This window comes from Babylonia areolata, chromosome 3 (assembly GCF_041734735.1).
Source record: "Babylonia areolata isolate BAREFJ2019XMU chromosome 3, ASM4173473v1, whole genome shotgun sequence".
Taxonomy (NCBI): domain Eukaryota; kingdom Metazoa; phylum Mollusca; class Gastropoda; order Neogastropoda; family Buccinidae; genus Babylonia; species Babylonia areolata.
This window is the reverse complement of record NC_134878.1, coordinates 707,820-732,500: the sequence shown is the minus strand read 5'-3', so window position 1 is coordinate 732,500 and position 24,681 is coordinate 707,820. Positions and strand designations below refer to the sequence as shown.

Genomic DNA, 24,681 nt, shown 5'->3' with positions numbered 1-24,681 from the left:
CAGTACACACAGCGTGTCAGATAATTTAGGCTCCTGCTGTGTCAGTTCACATACAAGCCAAAGAGAGGACGGCCAAAGATGAACTGGCAGCAAACAGTGGAGAGAGACCTCAACCTTTTCGACAGATGATGGGTTGACACCAGCTAACTGGCTGAGGACTGCAGAGAATGAAGCGCTTTGACTTTCAGTTCAGTTAAGCAGTGTTAGGAAGGTCTGGTACAAGACTGCTCCGATAGGAATTGATTTTTCTCATCTTCTTTTTTTTCTTTCTTTTTTCTTTTTTTTTTTCCTTCAGGTGAATCATGATTGCTTGGTTAGCTGGTTGGTTGGTTGTCAGATTGGTTGGTGGTGGGTTGGCTGACTAGTTTGGTATGGTCAATTTGGGGGGAAGGAGGGAGGGAGGGAGGGGAGGGGAGGGGAGGGGAGCTGGGGTTAAAGAATGGGTGGGTAAAAAGGTATGCATTCATTTTCAAAGAGCTCATTTTTTGGTCATCTTGACATTTTAAACAGTTTTGAATGAAAAACAACCATTCACTTGAATGAGGGTAAAAAGAATAATGAAGTACTTTTGTTTTCTCCCACAAATGCACGCCTAATAACTTTTTCTGGCCTGACATAAATCAGGAAAGAGACAAAACACTGTAAAATGTTACACACGAAAAGAAAATGACTAACAAGTTACAAACATAAATGAACATCAGTATATGATACATTTATCATCATACATGGATTAAATGAAATCATGTAAAGACAAAGACAGAAACCAACAGCGATGATGATGATGATGAAAATAACAACAGGAATAACTATAATGATAATAATAAAAAGAAAAAAACCTTTTCATAATATTTATGATGATAAATAAAGTCAACAGACTAATTTCTTTCTTTCAGAATGTGAGGAAGATCATGTAGTATCTACACTGAAAACCCATGAGGACTGCAGCAAAACAAAGAGGAAGATCTACTCACCACAAACTTGTTCTGCTGGGTCTCAAAATCCTGAATGGAAGCACTTGGCATGGCCTTGGGCTTGGCCTTGGCCTGGTGGTCACTTGGAGTCCAACTCATCCTGACTGTATAGAAATAACCAAGGCAGTTAATAAATCATCTGACCCATCCTGACTGTATAGAAATAACCAAGGCAGTTAATAAGACAATCATCTGACCCATCCTGACTGTATAGAAATAACCAAGGCAGTTAATAAGACAATCATCTGACTCACCCTGACTGTATAGAAATAACAAAGGCAGTTAATAAGACAATCATCTGACCCATCATGACTGTATAGAAATAACCAAGGCAGTTAATAAGACAATCATCTGACCCACCCTGACTGTATAGAAATAACCAAGGCAGTTAATAAGACAATCATCTGACCCATCATGACTGTATAGAAATAACCAAGGCAGTTAATAAGACAATCATCTGACCCACCCTGACTGTATAGAAATAACCAAGGCAGTTAATAAGACAATCATCTGACCCATCATGACTGTATAGAAATAACCAAGGCAGTTAATAAGACAATCATCTGACCCATCCTGACTGTATAGAAATAACCAAGACGGTTAATAAGACAATCATCTGACCCATCCTGACTGATAGCTGGGTGGATGGATCCATTGCATGGATGGATGGATGGATGGATGGATGGATGGATGGATGGATGGATAAGCTGACTGTGATGGATAGGTAGATGCCTGTTTATGTATATGTTTGACTGACTGACTGACTGACTGTCTGTGATAGGTGGGTATTTCTGTTTCTGTTTTCAGTTTCTCAAGAAGACGTCACTGCATTCAGACACAGCGTGTGTGTGTGTGTGTGTGTGTGTGTGTGTGTGTGTGTGTAAGTGTGCCGGTGTGTATGTGTGCGTACATGAGTGTGTGTGTGTGTGTGTGTGTGTGTGTGTGTGTGTGTGTGTGTGTGTGTGTGTGTGTGTGTGTGCAGAAATGAGTGAATGGGGTGTAAATGTCTACATAATCCGACAGGGAATAGACAAATAAACCAATGAAAAGAAGAAGTAAACGTTATAAGCTTAGCTCTTTTAAGTTTTTATCAGTGATACTTTGATATGGTCAACTGCTTTACGTCTGCAGCATACGTTGCACACTGGAACCCTCTTTTTTGACTCACTTGTTTATCTTTAATTTACCGGGAAGTTAACCATTTTCTGAGGATGCTGCAGTCAATTTTACACTTTCTTCGTCAATTGAAATATGAAACAGACCCTTGCGTATATCATCTGATTCCAGCAGACGACACAGATCGACTTACTGTGCGCCTGCTAAACTCTGTACTCACTGGAGAAAAGAAAAAAACAAGTGCATCAGCGCGTCTCGTCACAACTCCATTAATCAGCAATTATCTTCCGCCTCCAACAGAAACAAGAACGGACAATGACAAAGCACACAAAGATTCAGTGACAATACCTTCTCTCTGCAATACGAAAGCTGATCGAATAAACAGAAGCGTGTTTACAGTCCACTCATTTCACCCTGAAAGTCAGCAAAAGAAATTCCCACCCCTCTTTGAGTGTGCCACGCCTCCCGACCTACTTTCGATCTCCACCCCGTTTCAGGTTATAGAAAAGATATGTCTCTCTTCGGCAGATTATCGAATAATCGTCTGAGAGTGCAATTCCTCGGTTTATGATTATTTGTCAATCGAAGCAAATGTATAGGACTGTAAGATAACTTTAAATTATTATATAAAGATCAGTAAAGTAGTTCCTATTATGTCAGTCAGGTGATTATTGTTTGAAGCTTCCGCCGGCTATTATCAAAATCATTTCCGCTTGAAATAGACACGAATCTTCAAAGTGTTCAATCTGTATAAGGTATATAACGCATACTTCATTGTTCCCAAATATTTTCCCAGCATGCAAAGCCAAATATTTTCTTGCAGTCGGTAACCAACGAAGCACATTGTGCCCACTTCGGTTACATTTGTAGTAAGTACATATTTATGTCACTGTTTCTTGCACATAATCCTTGTCTTTTTGTCTTCCACACCTATGTCTAATGGGAGCTAGAGTGTATCATCGCGTTCATTGTCTGTGGTGTGATTATTTTGTTCACAAGAATTTGTGCGATCGAGAGGAGCTGAGCACTGCCAGTGATGGCATGATATGATGACAGTCTTCTCGATCAACACCAGATCAAGATAACGTTCATCAGATTCATCAGATGAATCATTACCGCCATCTTCTTCTTCTTCATTGTAAAAATGGGAATGGGTTTTTAAAGGACTAAATGCCAGACAAAAGACTGATGCTTATGCATACTGTGCCCCTGGCCTTACTCGTGATAATGTCATGCATGTTTAACGTATATATTTCAATTTGGAATCCTCACAGTGCCATTAGATTTACCAGATTGAGCAAGTGCAAAGATGAACATCAACTGCTCAATATTAGGAGTGAAACACCCCCTCCCCCGGGTTTTAGGTGCCAGAATGATCAGCCTGCATGATTGTGGGCCCTCAGCAATGAAGAAGAAGGAGAAGAATCTGAATTTGCTTTACAGGATCATAAACAGCCTGGTTGACATTCAGACAATCTTATATGTTTCCCATATTCCCAGCGTTGCCAACTCAAAACAGCTTCAAACTCCACCAGACAACATCAAAAACATATGCTTTGAAATACAGCTGCTTTTCTTGTATCATTCCTTATAGGAAGGCCAGCTAGGGCTTAGTTCCAGCTTCTGCAGTTGATAGAGGTTCTGTGCATGGTGCTAACAGTTTTCCTCATTTTCCTGATTTTCAGTGTTTTCTGTTTATTACCAAGGACCACTTGCTGAAGCAGGATTAATGATCAGGATTATAACTACAAGGGCAAGGTTTACTTAAATTTCAGAAACTGTTACATTTGCCAGACTGGTCTCACTGAAAATCTGAAAAAGTGTGATGTCATAGACTCTTTCACTGCCAAGTTTCTGTAGACTGGTCTCACTGAAAATCTGAAAAGTGTGATGTCATAGACTCTTTCACTGCCAAGTTTCTGTAGACTGGTCTCACTGAAAATCTGAAAAAGTGTGATGTCATAGACTCTTTCACTGCCAAGTTTCTGTAGACTGGTCTCACTGAAAATCTGAAAAAGTGTGATGTCATAGACTCATTCACTGCCAAGTTTCTGTAGACTGGTCTCACTGAAAATCTGAAAAAGTGTGATGTCATAGACTCTTTCACTGCCAAGTTTCTGTAGACTGGTCTCACTGAAAATCTGAAAAAGTGTGATGTCATAGACTCTTTCACTGCCAAGTTTCTGTTTGGAAAACACTCCCCGTGCCAAATATTTTAGATATGATGCTCTCAGCCACAGGCTTCTGTTCATGTTAAAACAATATAATGGACTTGTTCACTTCAAACTAGATCAGGGGGCAAAGGTTAGTCATTCTTCTGTTGGCAGGGAAACTGGCTACAGCTGTCAAGATTTGTTAAAAAGTGAAAAATTGTACATTTAACATGAGCCCTGAATGTTGAAAAAAGTCACCTTATGGCGTTGCACTATGGTTGCCTATGGTGGTTAAAAAGTTAACTCTTTCCGGACGAAGGAATGCTCACGCATTCCTACACAAAACGTATTCGGTTTCGGACGAAGGAATGGAATAGCATTCTCCAAAAGTAAAATTCCATCATACGCTGTACACGTGATTTTGTGATTAGCCAAGCAGAGTGCGCTATTCTGGGTCACTCCACAATCGAACAGTATGATTGGTTAATATGGGATGTGTGGCCTATCTCGTACACATGCTGACAAAGTCACTGACCGGTCGTCTGCTCGCGTGCCAACCTGTTAGCAAAGCGGCCTCTTCTCGGAATGTTGTATCGAACAGTATGATTGGTTAATATGGGATGTGTGGCCTGTCTCGTACACACGCTGACAAAGTCACTGACCAGTCGTCTGCTCGCATGCCAGCCTGTTAGCAAAGCGGCCTCTTCTCGGAATGTTGTGAAGCGAACAAGGCAGTGACGGCAATGTTTTAGGGTTGCCGAAGTACTTGAAATGCTACAAACTGAAGGGTCGGACATTGAAGAGGTGGATGATGACGAAGAAGAAAGCGAATTTAATGCAGAAAGCGAGCATGGGTATGGTGATTCGGGGTGAAAAATTGGCAGTATTTTCTACATATGGCAAAACTGTAAACATAAGATGAGAAATTTGATTTTTTTTTTTACATGTAATAGCTCAACACGTAATAAACCAGTTCTGAAAGTTTCATTTTCTTACACAGTATTTTGTATTTTTTGTAATTTTTTTCCTAACCCTTACAAATGGGCTGTCTGTGGGGAAAAGCAAGGGAGAAAACTTGTCGTCCCGAGTGAGTTAAAAGATTTTTTTCCTGTGTCTGTTCTTCTATGACGGTCTCTCTGATGGACTTAGCACTGCTTTTCCAATCTGAGGGTTGTGGGTTTGACCCCAGTAGCAGCACATTTTAGGTTGGGGTTGAAGATCAGTTTTTCCAGTCTCCTTGATCAACGTAAGTGCTGACCACCAATTAGCTAAGACATATTTTCATGAACAGTTAAGTCAAAATCAAAAATCACTATCCATTCATTTGATAAAAGTCATACGTTTTTCCATTTAATTTGCAGAAAATGGATGGTGACAAAGGCTCAAAGAACATCATTCTCTTCAATGGTTCAAAACGTGAGCTGTTCTCTCTCAACAATGGATTCAAATCACTCAACAGACGACTCAGGTCAACATGGAAATTAGTGCCGTAAGTGTTTCATCACCTGGAATAAATGGCTTGCTTTTTTCAGTGTTGAATGCAAGACAAGTTTTTGTGTGTATGATTGTCTTTGTCAGTGTGTGTGTGTTTGTGATTGACTGTGTGTGGGTGTGTGTTCTCTGTCCCTCTTGAATATACAGACTGGTACATCGGTGTGTTAATGTCCCCTCTCTCTCGATCAGTGTATGTGTGCATGTGTGCCTGTCTAGATAGAAAACTGGACATAGAAGTATAAGATGTGTATACAGCAAAATAAGTAACAAGAGTAACAAAAATCTCTATGATGTGTTTCAGCAACAAAGAAGAGATCTCAGATGACAAGCTTTCTCAGGCCAGAATATTTGTCTTGGCAGGATGCAGAGAAAAATTCACAGCAACTGAGGTGGGTCTATTTCAATAGTAGTCTTGGTTGTGTCATCATATGTGACAGTCAGAATAAGTCTTACAGGGTGGAAATAAGTTAAAATGCTATATTTTTTTCATTACGGCCAACCCCCACCCCACCCCCACCCCCACCCCACATCCCTTCCTCCCTAACACACATACACACACATGCACACACACGCGCACAAACACACACACACACACACACACACACACACACACACAAGCAAACAAGTACACACACAACTCATACACATGCGCATACACACACACTTACACACACACACACACACACTAAAGTAAATTGTTCATCTTTCTGTCAGTTTGCAGCCATGAAGAAGTACCTGGAAGGAGGGGGCAGTGTGTTTGTCATGATGGGGGAGGGTGGAGAAACCAGGTTTGAAACCAACATCAACTTCTTCCTGGAGGAGTTTGGGATCATGGTCAACAATGGTGGGCGTTATTTCCTTTCCTCATTCTATTCGTGTTTTGTCTGTCTGTACATGAGTGTGTGTGTATGTGTGTGGGAGTGTACCTGTCTATCTGCCTATGCATGTGAACAGAAAATATTTTTAATGAAAATGCTGCCGCCATGATTTGTAAATTTTGTTATACTAAGTACTTAGTCATATTGTCCTTTGATTTTGTCTTAATGCTCTCTCTCTCTGTGTTTCTGTGTCTGTCTGTCTGTCTGTCTCTCTTCATTTTCCATGAAGATTTTCTTTCTCTCTTTTTTCCCTTCAGACATGTGTGTGCTGTTGTAATGAATGTAGATTTGCAAAGACAGATTGGAAGAATAGGCCATGCCTAAAATCGTAATCGTTAATCTCCCCCCCCCCCCCCCCATGTTTTTATATAAATCCATCTTCCTACTATGTATGACAAATGTGTATGCTGTACTTCACAGATGCTGTAGTGCGGAACTCCTATTACAAGTACTTCCACCCAAAGGAAGCTCTTGTGACCAATGGAGTCCTCAACAGGTAAAGACAGCTATATTTGTCTGTCAGTTGTTAGACCTCATGGATGTTCATACTTCAGGAAACAGCTTTCATGGGGCATTGACATGTTTGATATTGGGTCAGTTATTTACATTACTGTCTTGCGCGAACATTATTCCTGTAAAATGTTAATGCTAGTTTAATGAAACAGATCAAGTGAGTAAAATAATCATTGAAATCTTTTTGAAATGGATGGCTACCTACAGATTTTGTTTCAATGGAACAAGTGGAACAAGAAGACAATTTTCTCTCTTAGAGATTAATGATTGTGTGAAAATCTGAAGGCATGCTTGTTTTCACTTTTGATCTTGTACAGTACAATGATGCAGGCTTTGAAATAAAAATCTTTATTTTGAGCAGAAGATATTTGTGATGATAAACGAAAGAAAATTTGTTTTGAAAAATAGGAGATATCTATAGCAGTCACTTTATTCATGATTTATATATTTGTGATGATAAACAAAAGAAAATTTGTTTTGAAAAGTAGGAGATATCTATAGAAGTCACTTTATTCATGATTTATTGTTGAACACTGTGTACATTTTCCCTTATTGAATTGTGTTGCTTTCAGAGCTGTGGCCAAGGCTGCAGGAAAGACTCTTGCATTTGGAGGAGATGAAGAAGGAAACAATGCACAGTATGTTGTTAACATCATGTCTGTTGCTTGTCATTGTTCATGTGCATGAGTGAATGAAATAGTCTTGGTTTTCTGAGGACATTTTAAGCAGACTCCGTTCGTGTGTTTGTTTGACTGCATGACTTTTGTTGTTCTTGGCGAAACACAGTTTGCTTAAGTCAGTCGTAAGACTTGACTTGGATAGTTGGGGTTTGTGTGTGTACATGTGTGTGTGTGTGTGTGTGTGTGTGTGTGTGTGTGTGTGTGTGTGTGTGTGTGTGTGTCATTATTTGATGTTTGTGCTCAAGCTGACAGTTGTGGCCCATGTGCAGGGCCCTCTCCTTCCTGTACCCATTCGGCGCGACACTGAACGTGATGAAGCCGGCAGCAGCAGTGTTGTCTTCCGGCAGTGTCAGCTTCCCTCTGAACAGGCCTGTCTGCGCTCTCTACACACACAAGGTACTGTGGCAGTGTGTGTGTTACTTTGTACTGAAGTGTGTGTGTTACTTTGTACTGCAGTGTGTGTGTTACTTTGTACTGAAGTGTGTGTGTTACTTTGTACTGCAGTGTGTGTGTTACTTTGTACTGCAGTGTGTGTGTTACTTTGTACTGCAGTGTGTGTGTTACTTTGTACTGCAGTGTGTGTGTTACTTTGTACTGCAGTGTGTGTGTTACTTTGTACTGCAGTGTGTGTGTTACTTTGTACTGAAGTGTGTGTGTTACTTTGTACTGAAGTGTGTGTGTTACTTTGTACTGCAGTGTGTGTGTTACTTTGTACTGAAGTGTGTGTGTTACTTTGTACTGCAGTGTGTGTGTTACTTTGTACTGAAGTGTGTGTGTTACTTTGTACTGCAGTGTGTGTGTTACTTTGTACTGCAGTGTGTGTGTTACTTTGTACTGCAGTGTGTGTGTTACTTTGTACTGCAGTGTGTGTGTTACTTTGTATTGCAGTGTGTGTGTTACTTTGTACTGCAGTGTGTGTGTTACTTTGTACTGAAGTGTGTGTGTTACTTTGTACTGAAGTGTGTGTGTTACTTTGTACTGCAGTGTGTGTGTTACACTGAAGTGTGTGTGTTACTTTGTACTGCAGTGTGTGTGTTACTTTGTACTGCAGTGTGTGTGTTACTTTGTACTGCAGTGTGTGTGTTACTTTGTACTGCAGTGTGTGTGTTACTTTGTACTGCAGTGTGTGTGTTACACTGAAGTGTGTGTGTTACTTTGTACTGCAGTGTGTGTGTTACTTTGTACTGCAGTGTGTGTGTTACTTTGTACTGCAGTGTGTGTGTTACTTTGTACTGCAGTGTGTGTGTTACTTTGTACTGCAGTGTGTGTGTTACACTGAAGTGTGTGTGTTACTTTGTACTGAAGTGTGTGTGTTACTTTGTACTGCAGTGTGTGTGTTACTTTGTACTGCAGTGTGTGTGTTACACTGAAGTGTGTGTGTTACTTTGTACTGCAGTGTGTGTGTTACTTTGTACTGCAGTGTGTGTGTTACTTTGTACTGCAGTGTGTGTGTTACTTTGTACTGAAGTGTGTGTGTTACTTTGTACTGCAGTGTGTGTGTTACTTTGTACTGCAGTGTGTGTGTTACTTTGTACTGCAGTGTGTGTGTTACTTTGTACTGCAGTGTGTGTGTTACTTTGTACTGAAGTGTGTGTGTTACTTTGTACTGCAGTGTGTGTGTTACTTTGTACTGCAGTGTGTGTGTTACTTTGTACTGAAGTGTGTGTGTTACTTTGTACTGCAGTGTGTGTGTTACTTTGTACTGCAGTGTGTGTGTTACTTTGTACTGCAGTGTGTGTGTTACTTTGTACTGCAGTGTGTGTGTTACTTTGTACTGCAGTGTGTGTGTTACTTTGTATTGCAGTGTGTGTGTTACTTTGTACTGCAGTGTGTGTGTTACTTTGTACTGAAGTGTGTGTGTTACTTTGTACTGAAGTGTGTGTGTTACTTTGTACTGCAGTGTGTGTGTTACACTGAAGTGTGTGTGTTACTTTGTACTGCAGTGTGTGTGTTACTTTGTACTGCAGTGTGTGTGTTACTTTGTACTGCAGTGTGTGTGTTACACTGAAGTGTGTGTGTTACTTTGTACTGCAGTGTGTGTGTTACTTTGTACTGCAGTGTGTGTGTTACTTTGTACTGCAGTGTGTGTGTTACTTTGTACTGAAGTGTGTGTGTTACTTTGTACTGAAGTGTGTGTGTTACTTTGTACTGCAGTGTGTGTGTTACACTGAAGTGTGTGTGTTACTTTGTACTGCAGTGTGTGTGTTGTACTGCAGTGTGTGTGTTACTTTGTACTGAAGTGTGTGTGTTACTTTGTACTGCAGTGTGTGTGTTACTTTGTACTGCAGTGTGTGTGTTACTTTGTACTGCAGTGTGTGTGTTACACTGAAGTGTGTGTGTTACTTTGTACTGCAGTGTGTGTGTTACTTTGTACTGCAGTGTGTGTGTTACTTTGTACTGCAGTGTGTGTGTTACTTTGTACTGAAGTGTGTGTGTTACTTTGTACTGCAGTGTGGGTGTGTTACTTTGTACTGCAGTGTGTGTGTTACACTGAAGTGTGTGTGTTACTTTGTACTGCAGTGTGTGTGTTACTTTGTACTGCAGTGTGTGTGTTACTTTGTACTGCAGTGTGTGTGTTACTTTGTACTGAAGTGTGTGTGTTACTTTGTACTGCAGTGTGTGTGTTACACTGAAGTGTGTGTGTTACTTTGTACTGCAGTGTGTGTGTTACTTTGTACTGCAGTGTGTGTGTTACTTTGTACTGCAGTGTGTGTGTTACTTTGTACTGCAGTGTGTGTGTTACACTGAAGTGTGTGTGTTACTTTGTACTGAAGTGTGTGTGTTACTTTGTACTGCAGTGTGTGTGTTACTTTGTACTGAAGTGTGTGTGTTACTTTGTACTGCAGTGTGTGTGTTACTTTGTACTGCAGTGTGTGTGTTACACTGAAGTGTGTGTGTTACTTTGTACTGCAGTGTGTGTGTTACTTTGTACTGCAGTGTGTGTGTTACTTTGTACTGCAGTGTGTGTGTTACTTTGTACTGCAGTGTGTGTGTTACTTTGTACTGAAGTGTGTGTGTTACTTTGTACTGCAGTGTGTGTGTTACTTTGTACTGCAGTGTGTGTGTTACTTTGTACTGCAGTGTGTGTGTTACTTTGTACTGCAGTGTGTGTGTTACTTTGTACTGAAGTGTGTGTGTTACTTTGTACTGCAGTGTGTGTGTTACTTTGTACTGCAGTGTGTGTGTTACTTTGTACTGAAGTGTGTGTGTTACTTTGTACTGCAGTGTGTGTGTTACTTTGTACTGAAGTGTGTGTGTTACTTTGTACTGCAGTGTGTGTGTTACTTTGTACTGCAGTGTGTGTGTTACTTTGTACTGCAGTGTGTGTGTTACTTTGTATTGCAGTGTGTGTGTTACTTTGTACTGCAGTGTGTGTGTTACTTTGTACTGAAGTGTGTGTGTTACTTTGTACTGAAGTGTGTGTGTTACTTTGTACTGCAGTGTGTGTGTTACACTGAAGTGTGTGTGTTACTTTGTACTGCAGTGTGTGTGTTGTACTGCAGTGTGTGTGTTACTTTGTACTGAAGTGTGTGTGTTACTTTGTACTGCAGTGTGTGTGTTACTTTGTACTGCAGTGTGTGTGTTACTTTGTACTGCAGTGTGTGTGTTACACTGAAGTGTGTGTGTTACTTTGTACTGCAGTGTGTGTGTTACTTTGTACTGCAGTGTGTGTGTTACTTTGTACTGCAGTGTGTGTGTTACTTGTACTGAAGTGTGTGTGTTACTTTGTACTGCAGTGTGTGTGTTACTTTGTACTGCAGTGTGTGTGTTACACTGAAGTGTGTGTGTTACTTTGTACTGCAGTGTGTGTGTTACTTTGTACTGCAGTGTGTGTGTTACTTTGTACTGAAGTGTGTGTGTTACTTTGTACTGCAGTGTGTGTGTTACTTTGTACTGCAGTGTGTGTGTTACTTTGTACTGCAGTGTGTGTGTTACTTTGTACTGCAGTGTGTGTGTTACTTTGTACTGCAGTGTGTGTGTTACTTTGTACTGCAGTGTGTGTGTTACTTTGTACTGCAGTGTGTGTGTTACTTTGTACTGAAGTGTGTGTGTTACTTTGTACTGCAGTGTGTGTGTTACTTTGTACTGCAGTGTGTGTGTTACTTTGTACTGAAGTGTGTGTGTTACTTTGTACTGCAGTGTGTGTGTTACTTTGTACTGCAGTGTGTGTGTTACTTTGTACTGCAGTGTGTGTGTTACTTTGTACTGAAGTGTGTGTGTTACTTTGTACTGCAGTGTGTGTGTTACTTTCTACTGCTACTGGGATGGGAGAAAGAGAGCAAGGTTTTCAAAAGCTGTTTGCAAAATAATTAATGTAAACTATAAACGAAATTGAAAATATAAACTGGATTACATTTGACCTAAATAATAACCTAAAGATTCATGTACATATTTCAACAGCTGCTGTCATTTTCAGCTTTTGAAAATGGACAAAAGCTGGAAACATCTGCAAATAATCTGGCTGAAGAATTATAGAGGTTAGAAAATCAAGAGATAAATCACAAAATGTGCTGAGACTTTAAACTTTATATGGCAGATGAACGACTATTTTCATTGCTGCTAGATGTATGACAGTCAGTTGTGAAAATTGGGAGAAAAAAGAAGCAGTTAATCTCCAGGCTCTTTATAACATGAAGAACATCAGTACACTGCTGTCCATACTTGAACCATAATTATGTTTCTACATATTTTCTTTAAGACTGATAATGAAATAATGAAATGGCAAATGTCAACACCAAATGGAACACACACTCTTGTTTCTGAGCTGGTGAAAACGGTGGCAGTTCAAGGATAGGAGTGAATTTCAAAAGGAAATTCCTAGATTTTTGCTTTCTCCATCTGTCAGTTATTTTACAGCCCTTGGAATTGAGGAGGCCTTTGATAAGGATAGGATAGTGTGTGTGTGTGTGTGTGTGTGTGTGTGTGTGTGTGTGTGTGTGTGTGACTTGTGTGGAGTGTTAGGCAGTGTAGTAACAATTAATTTTCATTGGTTGCAGGCGAACAAAGGCAAGCTGGTGGTGCTAGGTTCCACACACATGTTCAGTGACCAGTACCTGGACAAGGAGGAAAACAACAAAATCCTGGTGAGTCAGAGCTGTGCCTCATCCCTTCCCTCTTCCCTCCAGTCTTCTCTCCATTACACAAAAACAACAAAATCCTGGTGAGTCAGAGCTGTGCCTCATCCCTTCCCTCTTCCCTCCAGTCTTCTCTCCATTACACAAAAACAACAAAATCCTGGTGAGTCAGAGCTGTGCCTCTTCCCTTCCCTCTTCCCTCCAGTCTTCTCTCCATTACACAGCCAACATTTACATGACGATGACTGTCTTGGTTGATTCACACTGGGTATTTTCATGCCTCCATAACCCACCAAACACTTGACATCAATTACTGGATCATTAACATGTGTATTTGATCTTCTGCATGCATATACACCTGAAGGGGGTTCATGCAGTAGCATGTCTGCACACATGTTGACCTGAGAGATGGGAAAACTCTTCACCCATCACCCACCACTTGCAGCGAACTGGGGATCAAACTCAGGACACTTGGGCAAGAATCCAGCATGCTAATCATTTGGCCATTGCACCTGTCCACCCATCTCAGTGTATACTTTGTGGGGAGGAGGGGGTGCTCTAGAGTTTGGGACATTGTTGATTTCTGTATTTCTGTGCTGATGAATGATGGTTGGGGATTACTTGATAAGGCTGTATTCCCATAATAATCCTGGCATCAACCAGGCTGAAGGATACTCCTGAAGACACCTAAAGTGTTTGTCAGGAAATTTGAGCAACCCCCCTTAAGACACATTCATGAAGTGGGCAAGCCTTGACTGTGTGGTCCCAGTGATTACATTTGAGTCCTTAGCTCACTCAAGTAATGGGGCTCAAACACACATCCTTTCAGTCAACTGTCGGCAATGCTAACCATTTTGTTTCATATTTTCCCCCGTACCAATAAGATTGATCTGATATTTTCATATGCATTTTTCTAAGCAATGATCCTTTTCACTTGAGTCTAAACCCATTTGGTCAAAGGTGTTTGTATTTTTCATTGGTATGTAAGTGTTAGTTACCTGCTTTCAAAGGAAAAGACACACCAAAATAGAGATTAGGATGAAAATGTCTGTTAGAATTTGGTCACACTTTATGTAATGAACAAAACCAGTGTACAGTGAATATAGAATTACTAAGCTTATTAAGAAAGTGTTAGCAGTTAGTTCCTTCTCTGCTTGTCCACTGGTAAGGATAGACATATGTGTGGGCACCTTCAGTCCTGAAACCTTGTTTTCTGTGTGTGTGAACAGGACGTTTTGATACAGTTCCTGACAACTGATGAAATCAAACTGAATGTCATTGATGCCGAGGATCCAGAGGTGAGAATTAGGACTACTGTTAAATCAGTCTTTCTTTCTTCTCTCTCTCTCTCTCTCCCTCTCTCTCTCTCTCTCTCTCTCCCTCTCTCTCTCTCTCTCTCTCTCTCTGTGCCTCATGGTCTCCTCCCCACCCTTTTTTCTTGTTGTGTTTTTAAGTAATGTACTATCACTTTGTTACTTCATTGTGCACGGTTTAAAGACTGCCAACATTTGCATTACAAATCTGTGAATATAAGATAGAACACAATGAAAAGTAACCTGGTGTTTTGTTTTATTCTGTGTTCCAGTTTACAGGTTTTGATTTGAATTCAATAGCTGGGTCAGTGTGTTTGTTTTTTGTTGCTTTTTTCTCTCTCTTTTAAAAAAAAAAAAAAAAGAATTTTAAAATATTTTTATGTATTGATGATTAACATGTCAGTTTTGAAATATGTACTGATTGTTTGAATCCAAAATATGATGCTTTGTTTTCTCTCAGTTGTTTTGTATAATATAATTAGATACACAGGTCACAGACCTAATATGAAAAAAAGGCATTTAAAGCATTTTTTTTTAACAAATATTATTTCTGAACAAATAAGTATGGAAGTCCTAATCAAATGAGCATTGCTAGCAGTGTCATGAACATATCAGCATGTTCTGATTCCAGACTTCAGCCAGCTGGGTACCCACAGATGTGACCCAATGAAATTTGGGTGGGTTTTTTTTCAGAGCAGGCTACACCGCTGACAAAAGAATTGCTGGGTTCAGTTTTCCCCTTTTTTTGTTTGTTTTTACTGTTTGTTTGTTTTTTTATGTGCTTAAAGCTCTTTCGTACTGGCCAAGCCTTTTATTCACATTCCAAGACTTTTCCAGACCCTTAAGTGCAAAATGTACTTTTTCCAGGGGCAAAATATTTTTTTTCCATGGCTTTTTTAGCCCTGGATATGTGTTCCTCATTTTTCCACAACCTTTCCAGCCCTGGATATGTGTTCCTCATTTTTCCACAACCTTTCCAGCCCTGGATATGTTTTCCTCATTTTTCCACAACCTTTCCAGCCCTGGATATGTGTTCCTCATTTTTCCACAACCTTTCCAGCCCTGGAAATGTTTTCCTCATTTTTCCACAACCTTTCCAGCCCTGGAAATGTTTTCCTCATTTTTCCACAACCTTTCCAGCCCTGGAAATGTTTTCCTCATTTTTCCACAACCTTTCCAGCCCTGGATATGTTTTCCTCATTTTTCCACAACTTTTCCAGCCCTGGATATGTTTTCCTCCTTTTCCCCCAGACTTTTCCTGACTTCCACGCACCCTGAACATGGAAAGCTGTGTACACATAATGACAAAGCGCGTGTGTGTGTGTGTGTGTGTGTGGTGTTGAGGTATCGGACTACAACCAGCTGCCTGATGTGGCGCGACTGTCGGAACAGCTGAAGACGTGTCTCCAGGAGAGCGATGACATCCCCCGCGACATCACCACGCTCTTCGACAACTCCCTCTTCCGTCTGGACACCAGTCTGGTGTCCAAATCCATCAAGTCAGTCCCTGTCCAGGCTGTGTGGGGGGTGTAGGGAGGGGGGACATTGGGGATGGGGGGTCCCTCTCTCTCTCTCCCTCCCATTTCTATGGAATATCACAAACATTTCATATCATCAGGAATTTTGTTAGTTTTTTGACATTCGCAAGTTTGTTTTTTTTGTTTACTTTTCTTTTTGTTATTTATTTTCTTCTTCTTTTTTGTTTTAGTTATTTGGATAACTCATGAAATAATCAAAACAAAACAAATATTAAAAAAATCTTTCTCTGCTCGCCTGTCAAAAGTTAAACTGTCACATTGAACCTTTCGTCACTTACTCTTTTTATGAGAGAAATATCTCTTTTTTTTAAAAAAACAACTTTTTTTCTTAATATTGTTTTCTTTCTTTGAAGATTTTTTTATATATATAAACATTGCAATCTGTATTCAGTATTGTTTGTTTTTTCATGCTTTTCCTTCTTATATAATGATCTGAAACTTTTGTTCTGTGTCCAGGGCGTTTGAACAGTTAAACTGCAAGCATGAACCTCTGACACTGATCACTCCTCAGTTTGAGACACCGCTGCCCCCACTTCAGCCGGCGGTAAATTCTTTGTTTTTCTCTGTTCCCCCCCACCCCCCCCCCCCTCTCTCTCTCTCTCCGTTTGTTTTTCTCTGTTTCCTCCCCCCCCCTCTCTCTCTCTCTCTGTTTTTCTCTGTTCCCCCCCCCCCCTCTCTCTCTCACTGTTTTTCTCTGTTTCCCCCCCCCCCCCCTCTCTCTCTCTCTGTTTTTCTCTGTTCCCCCCCTCTCTCTCTCTCTCACTCTGTTTTTCTGTTCCCCCGCCCCCCCCCCCCTCTCTCTCTCACTGTTTTTCTCTGTCCCCCCCCCCCCCTCTCTCTCTCTCACTGTTTTTCTCTGTTTCCCCCCTCTCTCTCTCTCTCTCACTCTGTTTTTCTGTCCCCCCCCCCCTCTCTCTCTCTCACTGTTTTTCTCTGTTTCCCCCCCCCCTCTCTCTCTCTCTCTCTCTCTCTCACTGTTTTTCTCTGTTTCCCCCCCCCTCTCTCTCTCACTCTGTTTTTCTCTGTCCCCCCCTCTCTCTCTCTCTCTCACTGTTTTTCTCTGTTCCCCCCCCCCCCTCTCTCTCTCTCTCACTCTGTTTTTCTGTTCCCCCCCCCCCTCTCTCTCTCTCTCTCACTGTTTTTCTCTGTTTCCCCCCCCCCCTCTCTCTCTCTCTCTCTCTCTCTCACTGTTTTTCTCTGTTCCCCCCCCCCCCTCTCTCTCTCTCACTGTTTTTCTCTGTTCCCCCCCTCTCTCTCTCACTCTGTTTTTCTCTGTTTCCCCCCCCCCCCTCTCTCTCTCACTGTTTTTCTCTGTTCCCCCCCCCTCTCTCTCTCTCTCTCACTGTTTTTCTCTGTTCCCCCCCCCCTCTCTCTCTCTCTCTCTCACTGTTTTTCTCTGTCCCCCCCCCCCTCTCTCTCACTCTGTTTTTCTTTGTTTCCCCCCCCCCTCCCTCTCTCTCTCACTGTTTTTCTCTGTTTCCCCCTCTCCCTCCCTCTCTCTCTCACTGTTTTTCTCTGTTTCCCCCCCCCTCCCTCTCTCTCTCACTGTTTTTCTCTGTTTCCCCCCCCCCTCCCTCTCTCTCTCACTGTTTTTCTCTGTTTCCCCCTCTCCCTCCCTCTCTCTCTCACTCTGTTTTTCTCTGTTTCCCCCCTCTCCCTCTCTCTCTCACTCTGTTTTTCTCTGTTTCCCCCTCTCCCTCCTCTCTCTCTCACTCTGTTTTTCTCTGTTTCCCCCTCTCCCTCTCTCTCTCACTCTGTTTTTCTCTGTTTCCCCCTCTCCTCCCTCTCTCTCTCACTCTGTTTTTCTCTGTTTCCCCCTCTCCCTCTCTCTCTCTCTCTGTTTTTCTCTGTTTCCCCCTCTCTCTCTCTCTCTCTCTCACTCTGTTTTTCTCTGTTTCCCCCTCTCCCTCTCTCTCTCACTCTGTTTTTCTCTGTTTCCCCCTCTCCCTCCCTCTCTCTCTCTCTCTGTTTTTCTCTGTTTCCCCCTCTCCCTCCCTCTCTCTCTCACTCTGTTTTTCTCTGTTTCCCCCTCTCCCTCCTCTCTCTCTCTCTCTGTTTTTCTCTGTTTCCCCCTCTCCCTCCCTCTCTCTCTCACTCTGTTTTTCTCTGTTTCCCCCTCTCCCTCTCTCTCTCTCTCTGTTTTTCTCTGTTTCCCCCTCTCCCTCTCTCTCTCTCTCTCTGTTTTTCTCTGTTTCCCCCTCTCCCTCTCTCTCTCTCTCTGTTTTTCTCTCTCTCTCCCTCTCTCTCACTCTGTTTTTCTCTGTTTCCCCCTCTCTCTCTTTCTCTCTGTTTTTTCTGTTTCCACTCTCCCCTCCCTCTCTCTCTCTCTCTGTTTTTCTCTGTTTCCCCCTCTCCCTCTCTCTCTCTCACTCTGTTTTTCTCTGTTTCCCCCTCTCTCTCTTTCTCTCTGTTTTTTTCTGTTTCCACTCCCCCCGCCCCCTCTCTCTCTGTCTGTTTTTCTGTTTCCCCCTCTCTCTCTTTCTCTTTCTCTCTCTCTTATGTTCTCTCAAATCGTTACGTCATGAGGACATTTATTTTTCTGCATTGCATTTGTAGCACAGGCTGGTCAACATATGGATTTTCATATGCGTTGAAAAAAAGTGTTTTCATTATACCATGTTCACATACCTCTTCACAAGGGACCTTGGTATATATATTGATAGACCATCTTGAGTCTCTTTTTCTCTGTCTCTTGTCTTTGAAGTTTCAGTTGCAATTTAATCATTTTTTTGTAAATGTATTGGTTATTGTTATTTGTTTATCCAGCACATAACAATCCTGAGGGAAAGTTGAGAAGCAGTTGGGTTTTTGAAAAAAAAAATCTCATGAAGATTTTACCATGTTGATTTACTGCGGTCATAGTGATCAGTAGAAAGACTATGAAAACTATATATATTGTTTGTTTCCATCTTTCAGGTTTTTCCACCCACTTTCCGAGAAATGCCTCCGCCATCTTTGGAGCTGTTTGATCTGGATGAACAGTTCTCGTCAGAGAAAGTGCGAGTGGCCCAGATCACCAACAAATGTGAGTCTCTTTTAAGGAATAGCTAAACACTTAGCTTCTTTCATTCAGTCTGTCGCATTCAGTCATCAGACGTGCTAGTCATTTTCATTCCCAGGTTATACTTTGTGACGACTAGTAAATACAGTAATAGTTACTTACGTTGCATTTTCCATTGTCTAAGATGGTCATGCTCAGAATATTAATGCTCAGGTTACATTATCTAAGTGCTAATTTTGAATTGAAATTGCAGAGTACATAATTTTTTGAAGGGGGGCTGGGAGGGGGGGGGGGGGAGAAGAAAAGCTTCAGCTATCTAGGTTACGGAAATACTTTGAAAATCCGAATCACTGTCGGAATCAAGAGGAACATCATTTAGACCATGTTTTATCTAGAAAGAAATTATTTTCTGCACTTGACCATTAAAAAATCAATGAATACTTTATTTTTTGAAAGCTTTGATTGTGCTCAAGCATTAAAAAAGAATGTTCTCCCCCTCCACTAGAATGGTGGTCTGGATGCTAGTCATTCGGATGAGACGATAAACTGAGGTCCCATGTACAGCATGCACTTTGCACACTTAAAAGAACCCACGACAACAAAAGAGTTATTTGTCCTGGCAAAATTCAGAAGAAAAATCCACTCTAATATTAACGTGTGTGGATGCATGTGACCAAAGTCTGACTGAATGACACAGGAAATGAATGATAAGCGCCCAAAGGCAGCTCTCAGTTGGCTGTGCCCAGATATGATAAGAAGAACTTTATATCTCACAAACAGAACTTGCATCAGTAGCAGCAAAACTCAGCCAACACACACACACACACACACACACACACACAATTAAACATTACTTTATTTAATAGGATCAATTTACATGTGAGTTTTCCAAATAATTCCAGGCAGCCTGTAGCCTGTTGTGCAAATGAAAATGACTCTAGTGAAGCCCTTAGAGTTTGGTCTCTGATTGAAGATAGTAACTATAAAATATCAATGATAACAGCGATAATAATGATAATAATCCCTGTGTCAGCTACGGATGACGACTTGGAATACGAGCCCTTAGAGTTTGGTCTTTGACTGAAGATAGTAACTATAAAATATCAATGATAACAATAATAATAATGATAATAATCCCTGCGTCAGCTACGGATGACGACTTGGAATACGAGCCCTTAGAGTTTGGTCTTTGACTGAAGATAGTAACTATAAAATATCAATGATAACAATAATAATAATGATAATAATCCCTGCGTCAGCTACGGATGACGACTTGGAATACGGACACTTAGAGTATGGTCTTTGACTGAAGATAGGCACTATATAATTAACGATGATAACAATGATAATAATGATAATAATCCCTGCGTCAGCTACGGATGACGACTTGGAATACAGACCCTTACAGTATGGTCGCTGACTGAAGTTAGGCACTATATAATTAACGATGATAACAATGATAATAATGATAATAATCCCTGTGTCAGCTACGGATGACGACTTGGAATACGGACACTTAGAGTATGGTCTTTGACTGAAGATAGGCACTATATAATTAACAATGATAACAATAATAATGATAACAGTCCCTGTGAGTATGGTCGCTGACTGAAGATAGGCACTATATAATTAACGATGATAACAATGATAATGAAAACAATCCCTGTGAGTATGGTCGCTGACTGAAGATAGGCACTATATAATTAACGATGATAACAGTGATAATGAAAACCATCCTTGTGAGTATGGTCGCTGACTGAAGATAGGCACTATATAATTAACAATGATAACAATGATAATGAAAACAATCCCTGTGACAGGTTCGGATGACGACTTGGAGTACTACGTGCGTGAGTGTGGCGACATCCTGGGGGTGACGCACAACCTGCCCCAGGATAACCGCACGGCCAAACACATCCTGGAACACATCTTCACCCAAATCGTCGAGTTCAAGAAACTCAACCAGGTTTGTACTTGGGGGCTGGGGGGACCGGGGGGGTTGTTTGTTTTTTTCATTGTTATCAAGAGTTACTTTTTTTTACTTTTTTTTAAAAAATACCCTGTTGCTTGGATTAAGTACCAAAAAAAATTTTTATGTAAAAAAAACACATTATTGTTGATATTGTGTCACTATGTTGAATTTTTTTAGCTCTTGATATTCATTTTTTTCTGTGCTTTAAATATACTACTATGTTGAATTTTTTTAGTTCTTGGTATTCAGATTTTTTCTGTGCTTTAAGTAGTACAAGTTAGTGATAAATACAAAAGCTAAAACTGTTCAGATGTTTTTTTATATAGATGTAAAATAAATGAATACGTCTCACAGCAAAGAAACAGTAGCTGTTGGTGATACAATGAATTAAGCAGAAAGTTGTTTTCCAGAATGACCGTCCATATAATTTGAACTTACACAGTAATGTACACATTTATCAAGTTTCAACATAATCACAACCAGTACCTAAAGTCTTATTTTAGATGTTCAACATAAATCATAAAACATGAATTCTGGCATGAATTAACATGCTTTAATTCAAGCTGGTAGTGTTTAAAGATATGATGAAATAACACGATTTTCTTTAGTTTTTTTTAAATGTTAATAAAAACTAATTCATGTATCTTTAACTATTGCAGTAATGTATATTTCTGGTAAGAAAAAAAGAGTATGATGTTTTGGTGTGGAAGTGGTTTTGTTTTGTTTTGGTGACGGTGTTCAGTTTGGAAGAATGTTGTGGTTCAGATTAAATGAGGAAAACGATGTTGACAAAACACCCAAGAGTGCTGGGTTTGGGTTTGCAGCTAACATACTTAAAACTTGGGTTTTCCCATCTAATGACTGTTTTTTCAGCATGCATTGATTTGATCAGTTCTAACATAATGGTTTGACTTTATTATTTGTCAGCCTTAAACTTGATGGCTTGTGTGTCACAATGTGGTTGATGCAGAACTATGAGCTTGGTTCATCATGATGGTTGAGGTTTATGATTTTTTTCCTCTTGCAAATTTGATGGTTCCAGCGTCTCTCAAAATTCTGCACATGATCACCATTACAACAAGATATATAATATACAGACACCTATTACTTTTGAATCAGTTCACATACAGAATCAATAAGCTGACATGTATCTTTCATGAGTAACAAAAATGTAATGTTATGAGCAGTTGCAAGGATAATGATAACATGCAAGGATAATAACAACAGTGTGAATTTATATAGTACCCATTCTCTAAATAAGGAAAAACAAAAACAAGATCTCACGTTTTTGTTTTTGTTTTTTCCCATGTTATTTTCAAAATGATGTTCATAATTTTTTCATGACTCTGCCTTGTGTGAGTGCATGCTGTAAAATTTAACAAACTGTGCACAGGAGACATATAAGGTATCTGTATCAATGGGTGTAACTGATTCGGTGGGCTCAGCAACAGGTGTTTGCCATTGCTTGAGTAAACAACAGTGTGCTCTAAAAATAACAAGCACTAAGAATCATTTCCTAATGGGAAAATAACAGCTGTGTGTGTATGTTTGTCTGTGCATCTGTGATACATTTCTGGCAGTGAATATTGTTCAGCATGAGGGTAGATGTTAAGCACCAATTTCAAACAGGTGTTAGGCACCTATTTCACACAGGTGTTAGGCATCTATTCCACATTGAAAAAGGCATCTCTGTATTTCACATGGGGCACCACTTAAACTGGCTGGTCTGTAAATAGTGTTAAGCACTAAAAGAGGTAGCAGATAGCAAAGAAAAAAGTTGTATGTTTGTGTGTGTGTGTGTGTACATACATGCATCTTGTACTTGGGTGTGTGTATGTGTAAGTGAATGCTGGCACATATGCATTGGTGTTGACAACGATGCAGGTAGGATGGAACTATTTTGAGAATGACTTCGAAGGCTGTTCAACTTTTTGTTCATGAATCTGTTCTGTAATGATTTAAAAGTTACATTATTTCTAGTTCAGCATCTGGGTATGAAATTTAGATTTCCAGTTATTATGCACGTAACAGTTGATCTCTCTCTCTCTCTCTCTCTCTCTCTCAACATCACTTGACGTTGCTTCTGCATCAGTTGTTTTCAATGTGTTTTGTTTTGTTGCTTTACTTTGCAGCAATATTTATTCTGTAAAAATAAAAGAAATTCTTATATATACAAAAAAGGCTTATTCTGCTTTACTGGATATTCAGTTTCATACATGGTGAATGTTGATAGCATAAAAAAAGTGCAACAAAAAAAGGAAACTACTCTTTAATTAACATGGAGAGGATCTAGATTGTGTGTGTGTGTGTGTTTAAATATTTCTGCACGCCTCTTTGGAAATGAAGGAATACAGACAAAACAAAACATTTCTGTTTCTTTCTTCCATCTGTTTCTCAAGGAACCCCCGAGACAAAACAAGACTGGTTTCTGTTTCTGTTTCAGGATCGTGATTTCGGGGAGGGTGATGATGATTTGCAGTTTGGTGGGAGCAGCATGGCCTGATGTGACACTTCCCTCTCTTTAAGCGTGTCTGTGATTAGAACCTTCTCTTCTAACATTCCCCACCCACCCCTGCAAACCCATCCACTCTTTCTCTCTCTGTCACTCTCTTTTACTTTCTAACATACAGACAGACATTCCCAGTTCATCATCTGGATTTTCAGCCCCCCGTTTTTCCCCCACAGCTATTTCTAGCGATCTACTTCATGTGTTTGGACTTTTGTTTGTCTAAAGGCTTGCATAGTCTGATCAGCACATGCACAGCCCAGCAATCTGCATGATGTTTTTGGACTGTCTATGGGGTATGTTGCCTCTTCTGTGTGGTTGGTTTGAGGTGAAGGGTAGATGTTGCACTGAAGTTGGGGACCAGGAGTGTTGACATACATTCTGTCAAGAATAGTGGGCTGCGTCTTGGTGAGAGCGAACGAATGGACAGTGTGATTCACTTTCTGGCGCATGGAATGAATGCAGTGTGTGGTGACTCAACTGTTGTACAAATGTGAGTTTCTGTAGATGTAATCAGAGTACACTTTAATGACCATTTCTTATTACGTTAAGCTACAGGTGTATTAGAATCTCTACATCAAAAGTGTGATTTGTATGTTCGCTGAGCATATTGAATGACTTGTCACAAAGTTGATTATATATTTCCTGTGAATTGCTTGCGGTTCATTTTTGCATTCATGTCTATGAAAGTATTGTCAGCTTGTTATATTTATCACCTTTGTTACAGCAACTGTGTGTATGTCTGTGTGGATATGTTTAAATGCAAAACAGTGCTGAAATCAGTAAAAGACTGGACAGAAAAGATGGATACTGTTTTCATGTTCACGTTCACACACTATATATTAATACTATGTGATACAGCAGTGTTGATTAAAAACAACAAAACTGGAAGCATGGGGAATATTGTTGATTAAAAACAACAAAACTTGAAGCATGGGGAATATTGTGGATTAAAAACAAAACCGACCTGAAGCATGGAGAATAACAGAGTGTTGTTTTTTTGTTTTCTTTATCAACATGAGCTGTCAGGTTTTCATCAAACATTCACAGACCTTTCCAAAGCTTATAACTTTTGGTTTTGTTTTTTCTTCCAATTGAAGGTTGAGGGGAAGGGAAGAAGGTGATAATGACCTTGTGTAATGTATCAGTGCTTACCTAAATGTGTCTTGAATTCACTGAAGGTTACAAGGGATTACAAAGTTAGTGTTTTTCAAAGCAGAATTTTCCTTTTTGTTTGTTGCATACTGTAAAAACTGCAAAATTAACTTGTGCATATTTTAAATATTTACAATGATTGATGAAGATGCCCAGATATTCAATATCAAAACAAACATGAGCTTATGATGTCATACAAAGTATGTTTTGTTTTTAGAACAATAAATGAAAATTAGAATACAATTTGTATGTTGGCATACATAGAATGTTTAAAGTATGAAGAAAAGCTCTATGGAAATAAAGAAAAACAACCAAA

General features: G+C 40.1%; 2 protein-coding genes across 4 annotated transcripts in view; one reads left to right on the top strand and one right to left on the bottom strand.

Annotated features, from left to right (window-relative positions):
* The window catches only part of LOC143279658 (serine/threonine-protein kinase Sgk2-like), a 249,841-nt gene extending 247,106 nt beyond the window's left edge, over window positions 1-2,735 (bottom strand). The window contains exons 1-2 of one of the 3 annotated variants that reach the window (XM_076583693.1): window positions 2,436-2,735; window positions 972-1,075 (exon numbers count right to left, since the gene is read on the bottom strand). In XM_076583693.1, the coding sequence (XP_076439808.1) occupies window positions 972-1,070 (99 nt within the window). In that variant the 5' untranslated portion in view covers window positions 1,071-1,075; window positions 2,436-2,735. Of the gene's footprint in view, window positions 1-971; window positions 1,076-2,139; window positions 2,269-2,307; window positions 2,327-2,435 lie in introns of those variants that run through there. The other 2 variants (XM_076583695.1, XM_076583696.1) reach the window with 2 other exon arrangements.
* A 118-nt stretch (window positions 2,736-2,853) lies between these two features.
* On the top strand, window positions 2,854-24,681 carry LOC143279659 (intraflagellar transport protein 52 homolog). The gene is made up of 14 exons (XM_076583699.1): window positions 2,854-2,956; window positions 5,602-5,729; window positions 6,036-6,123; window positions 6,449-6,578; window positions 7,033-7,108; window positions 7,698-7,763; window positions 8,075-8,201; window positions 12,803-12,889; window positions 14,110-14,178; window positions 15,538-15,692; window positions 16,188-16,275; window positions 18,648-18,756; window positions 20,553-20,698; window positions 23,148-24,681. The coding sequence occupies exons 2-14, from the start codon at window positions 5,605-5,607 to the stop codon at window positions 23,205-23,207; spliced, it is 1,326 nt and encodes a 441-aa protein (XP_076439814.1). The 5' UTR covers window positions 2,854-2,956; window positions 5,602-5,604; the 3' UTR covers window positions 23,208-24,681.

Excerpts from the sequence above, each read along its gene's own strand:
- LOC143279659 (XM_076583699.1), top strand. The coding sequence starts at position 5,605 with ATGGATGGTGACAAAGGCTCAAAGAACATCATTCTCTTCAATGGTTCA. Across the intron at positions 5,730-6,035 it reads TCAACATGGAAATTAGTGCC|CAACAAAGAAGAGATCTCAG; the intron begins GTAAGTGTTTCA and ends GATGTGTTTCAG. Across the intron at positions 15,693-16,187 it reads CTGGTGTCCAAATCCATCAA|GGCGTTTGAACAGTTAAACT; the intron begins GTCAGTCCCTGT and ends TTCTGTGTCCAG.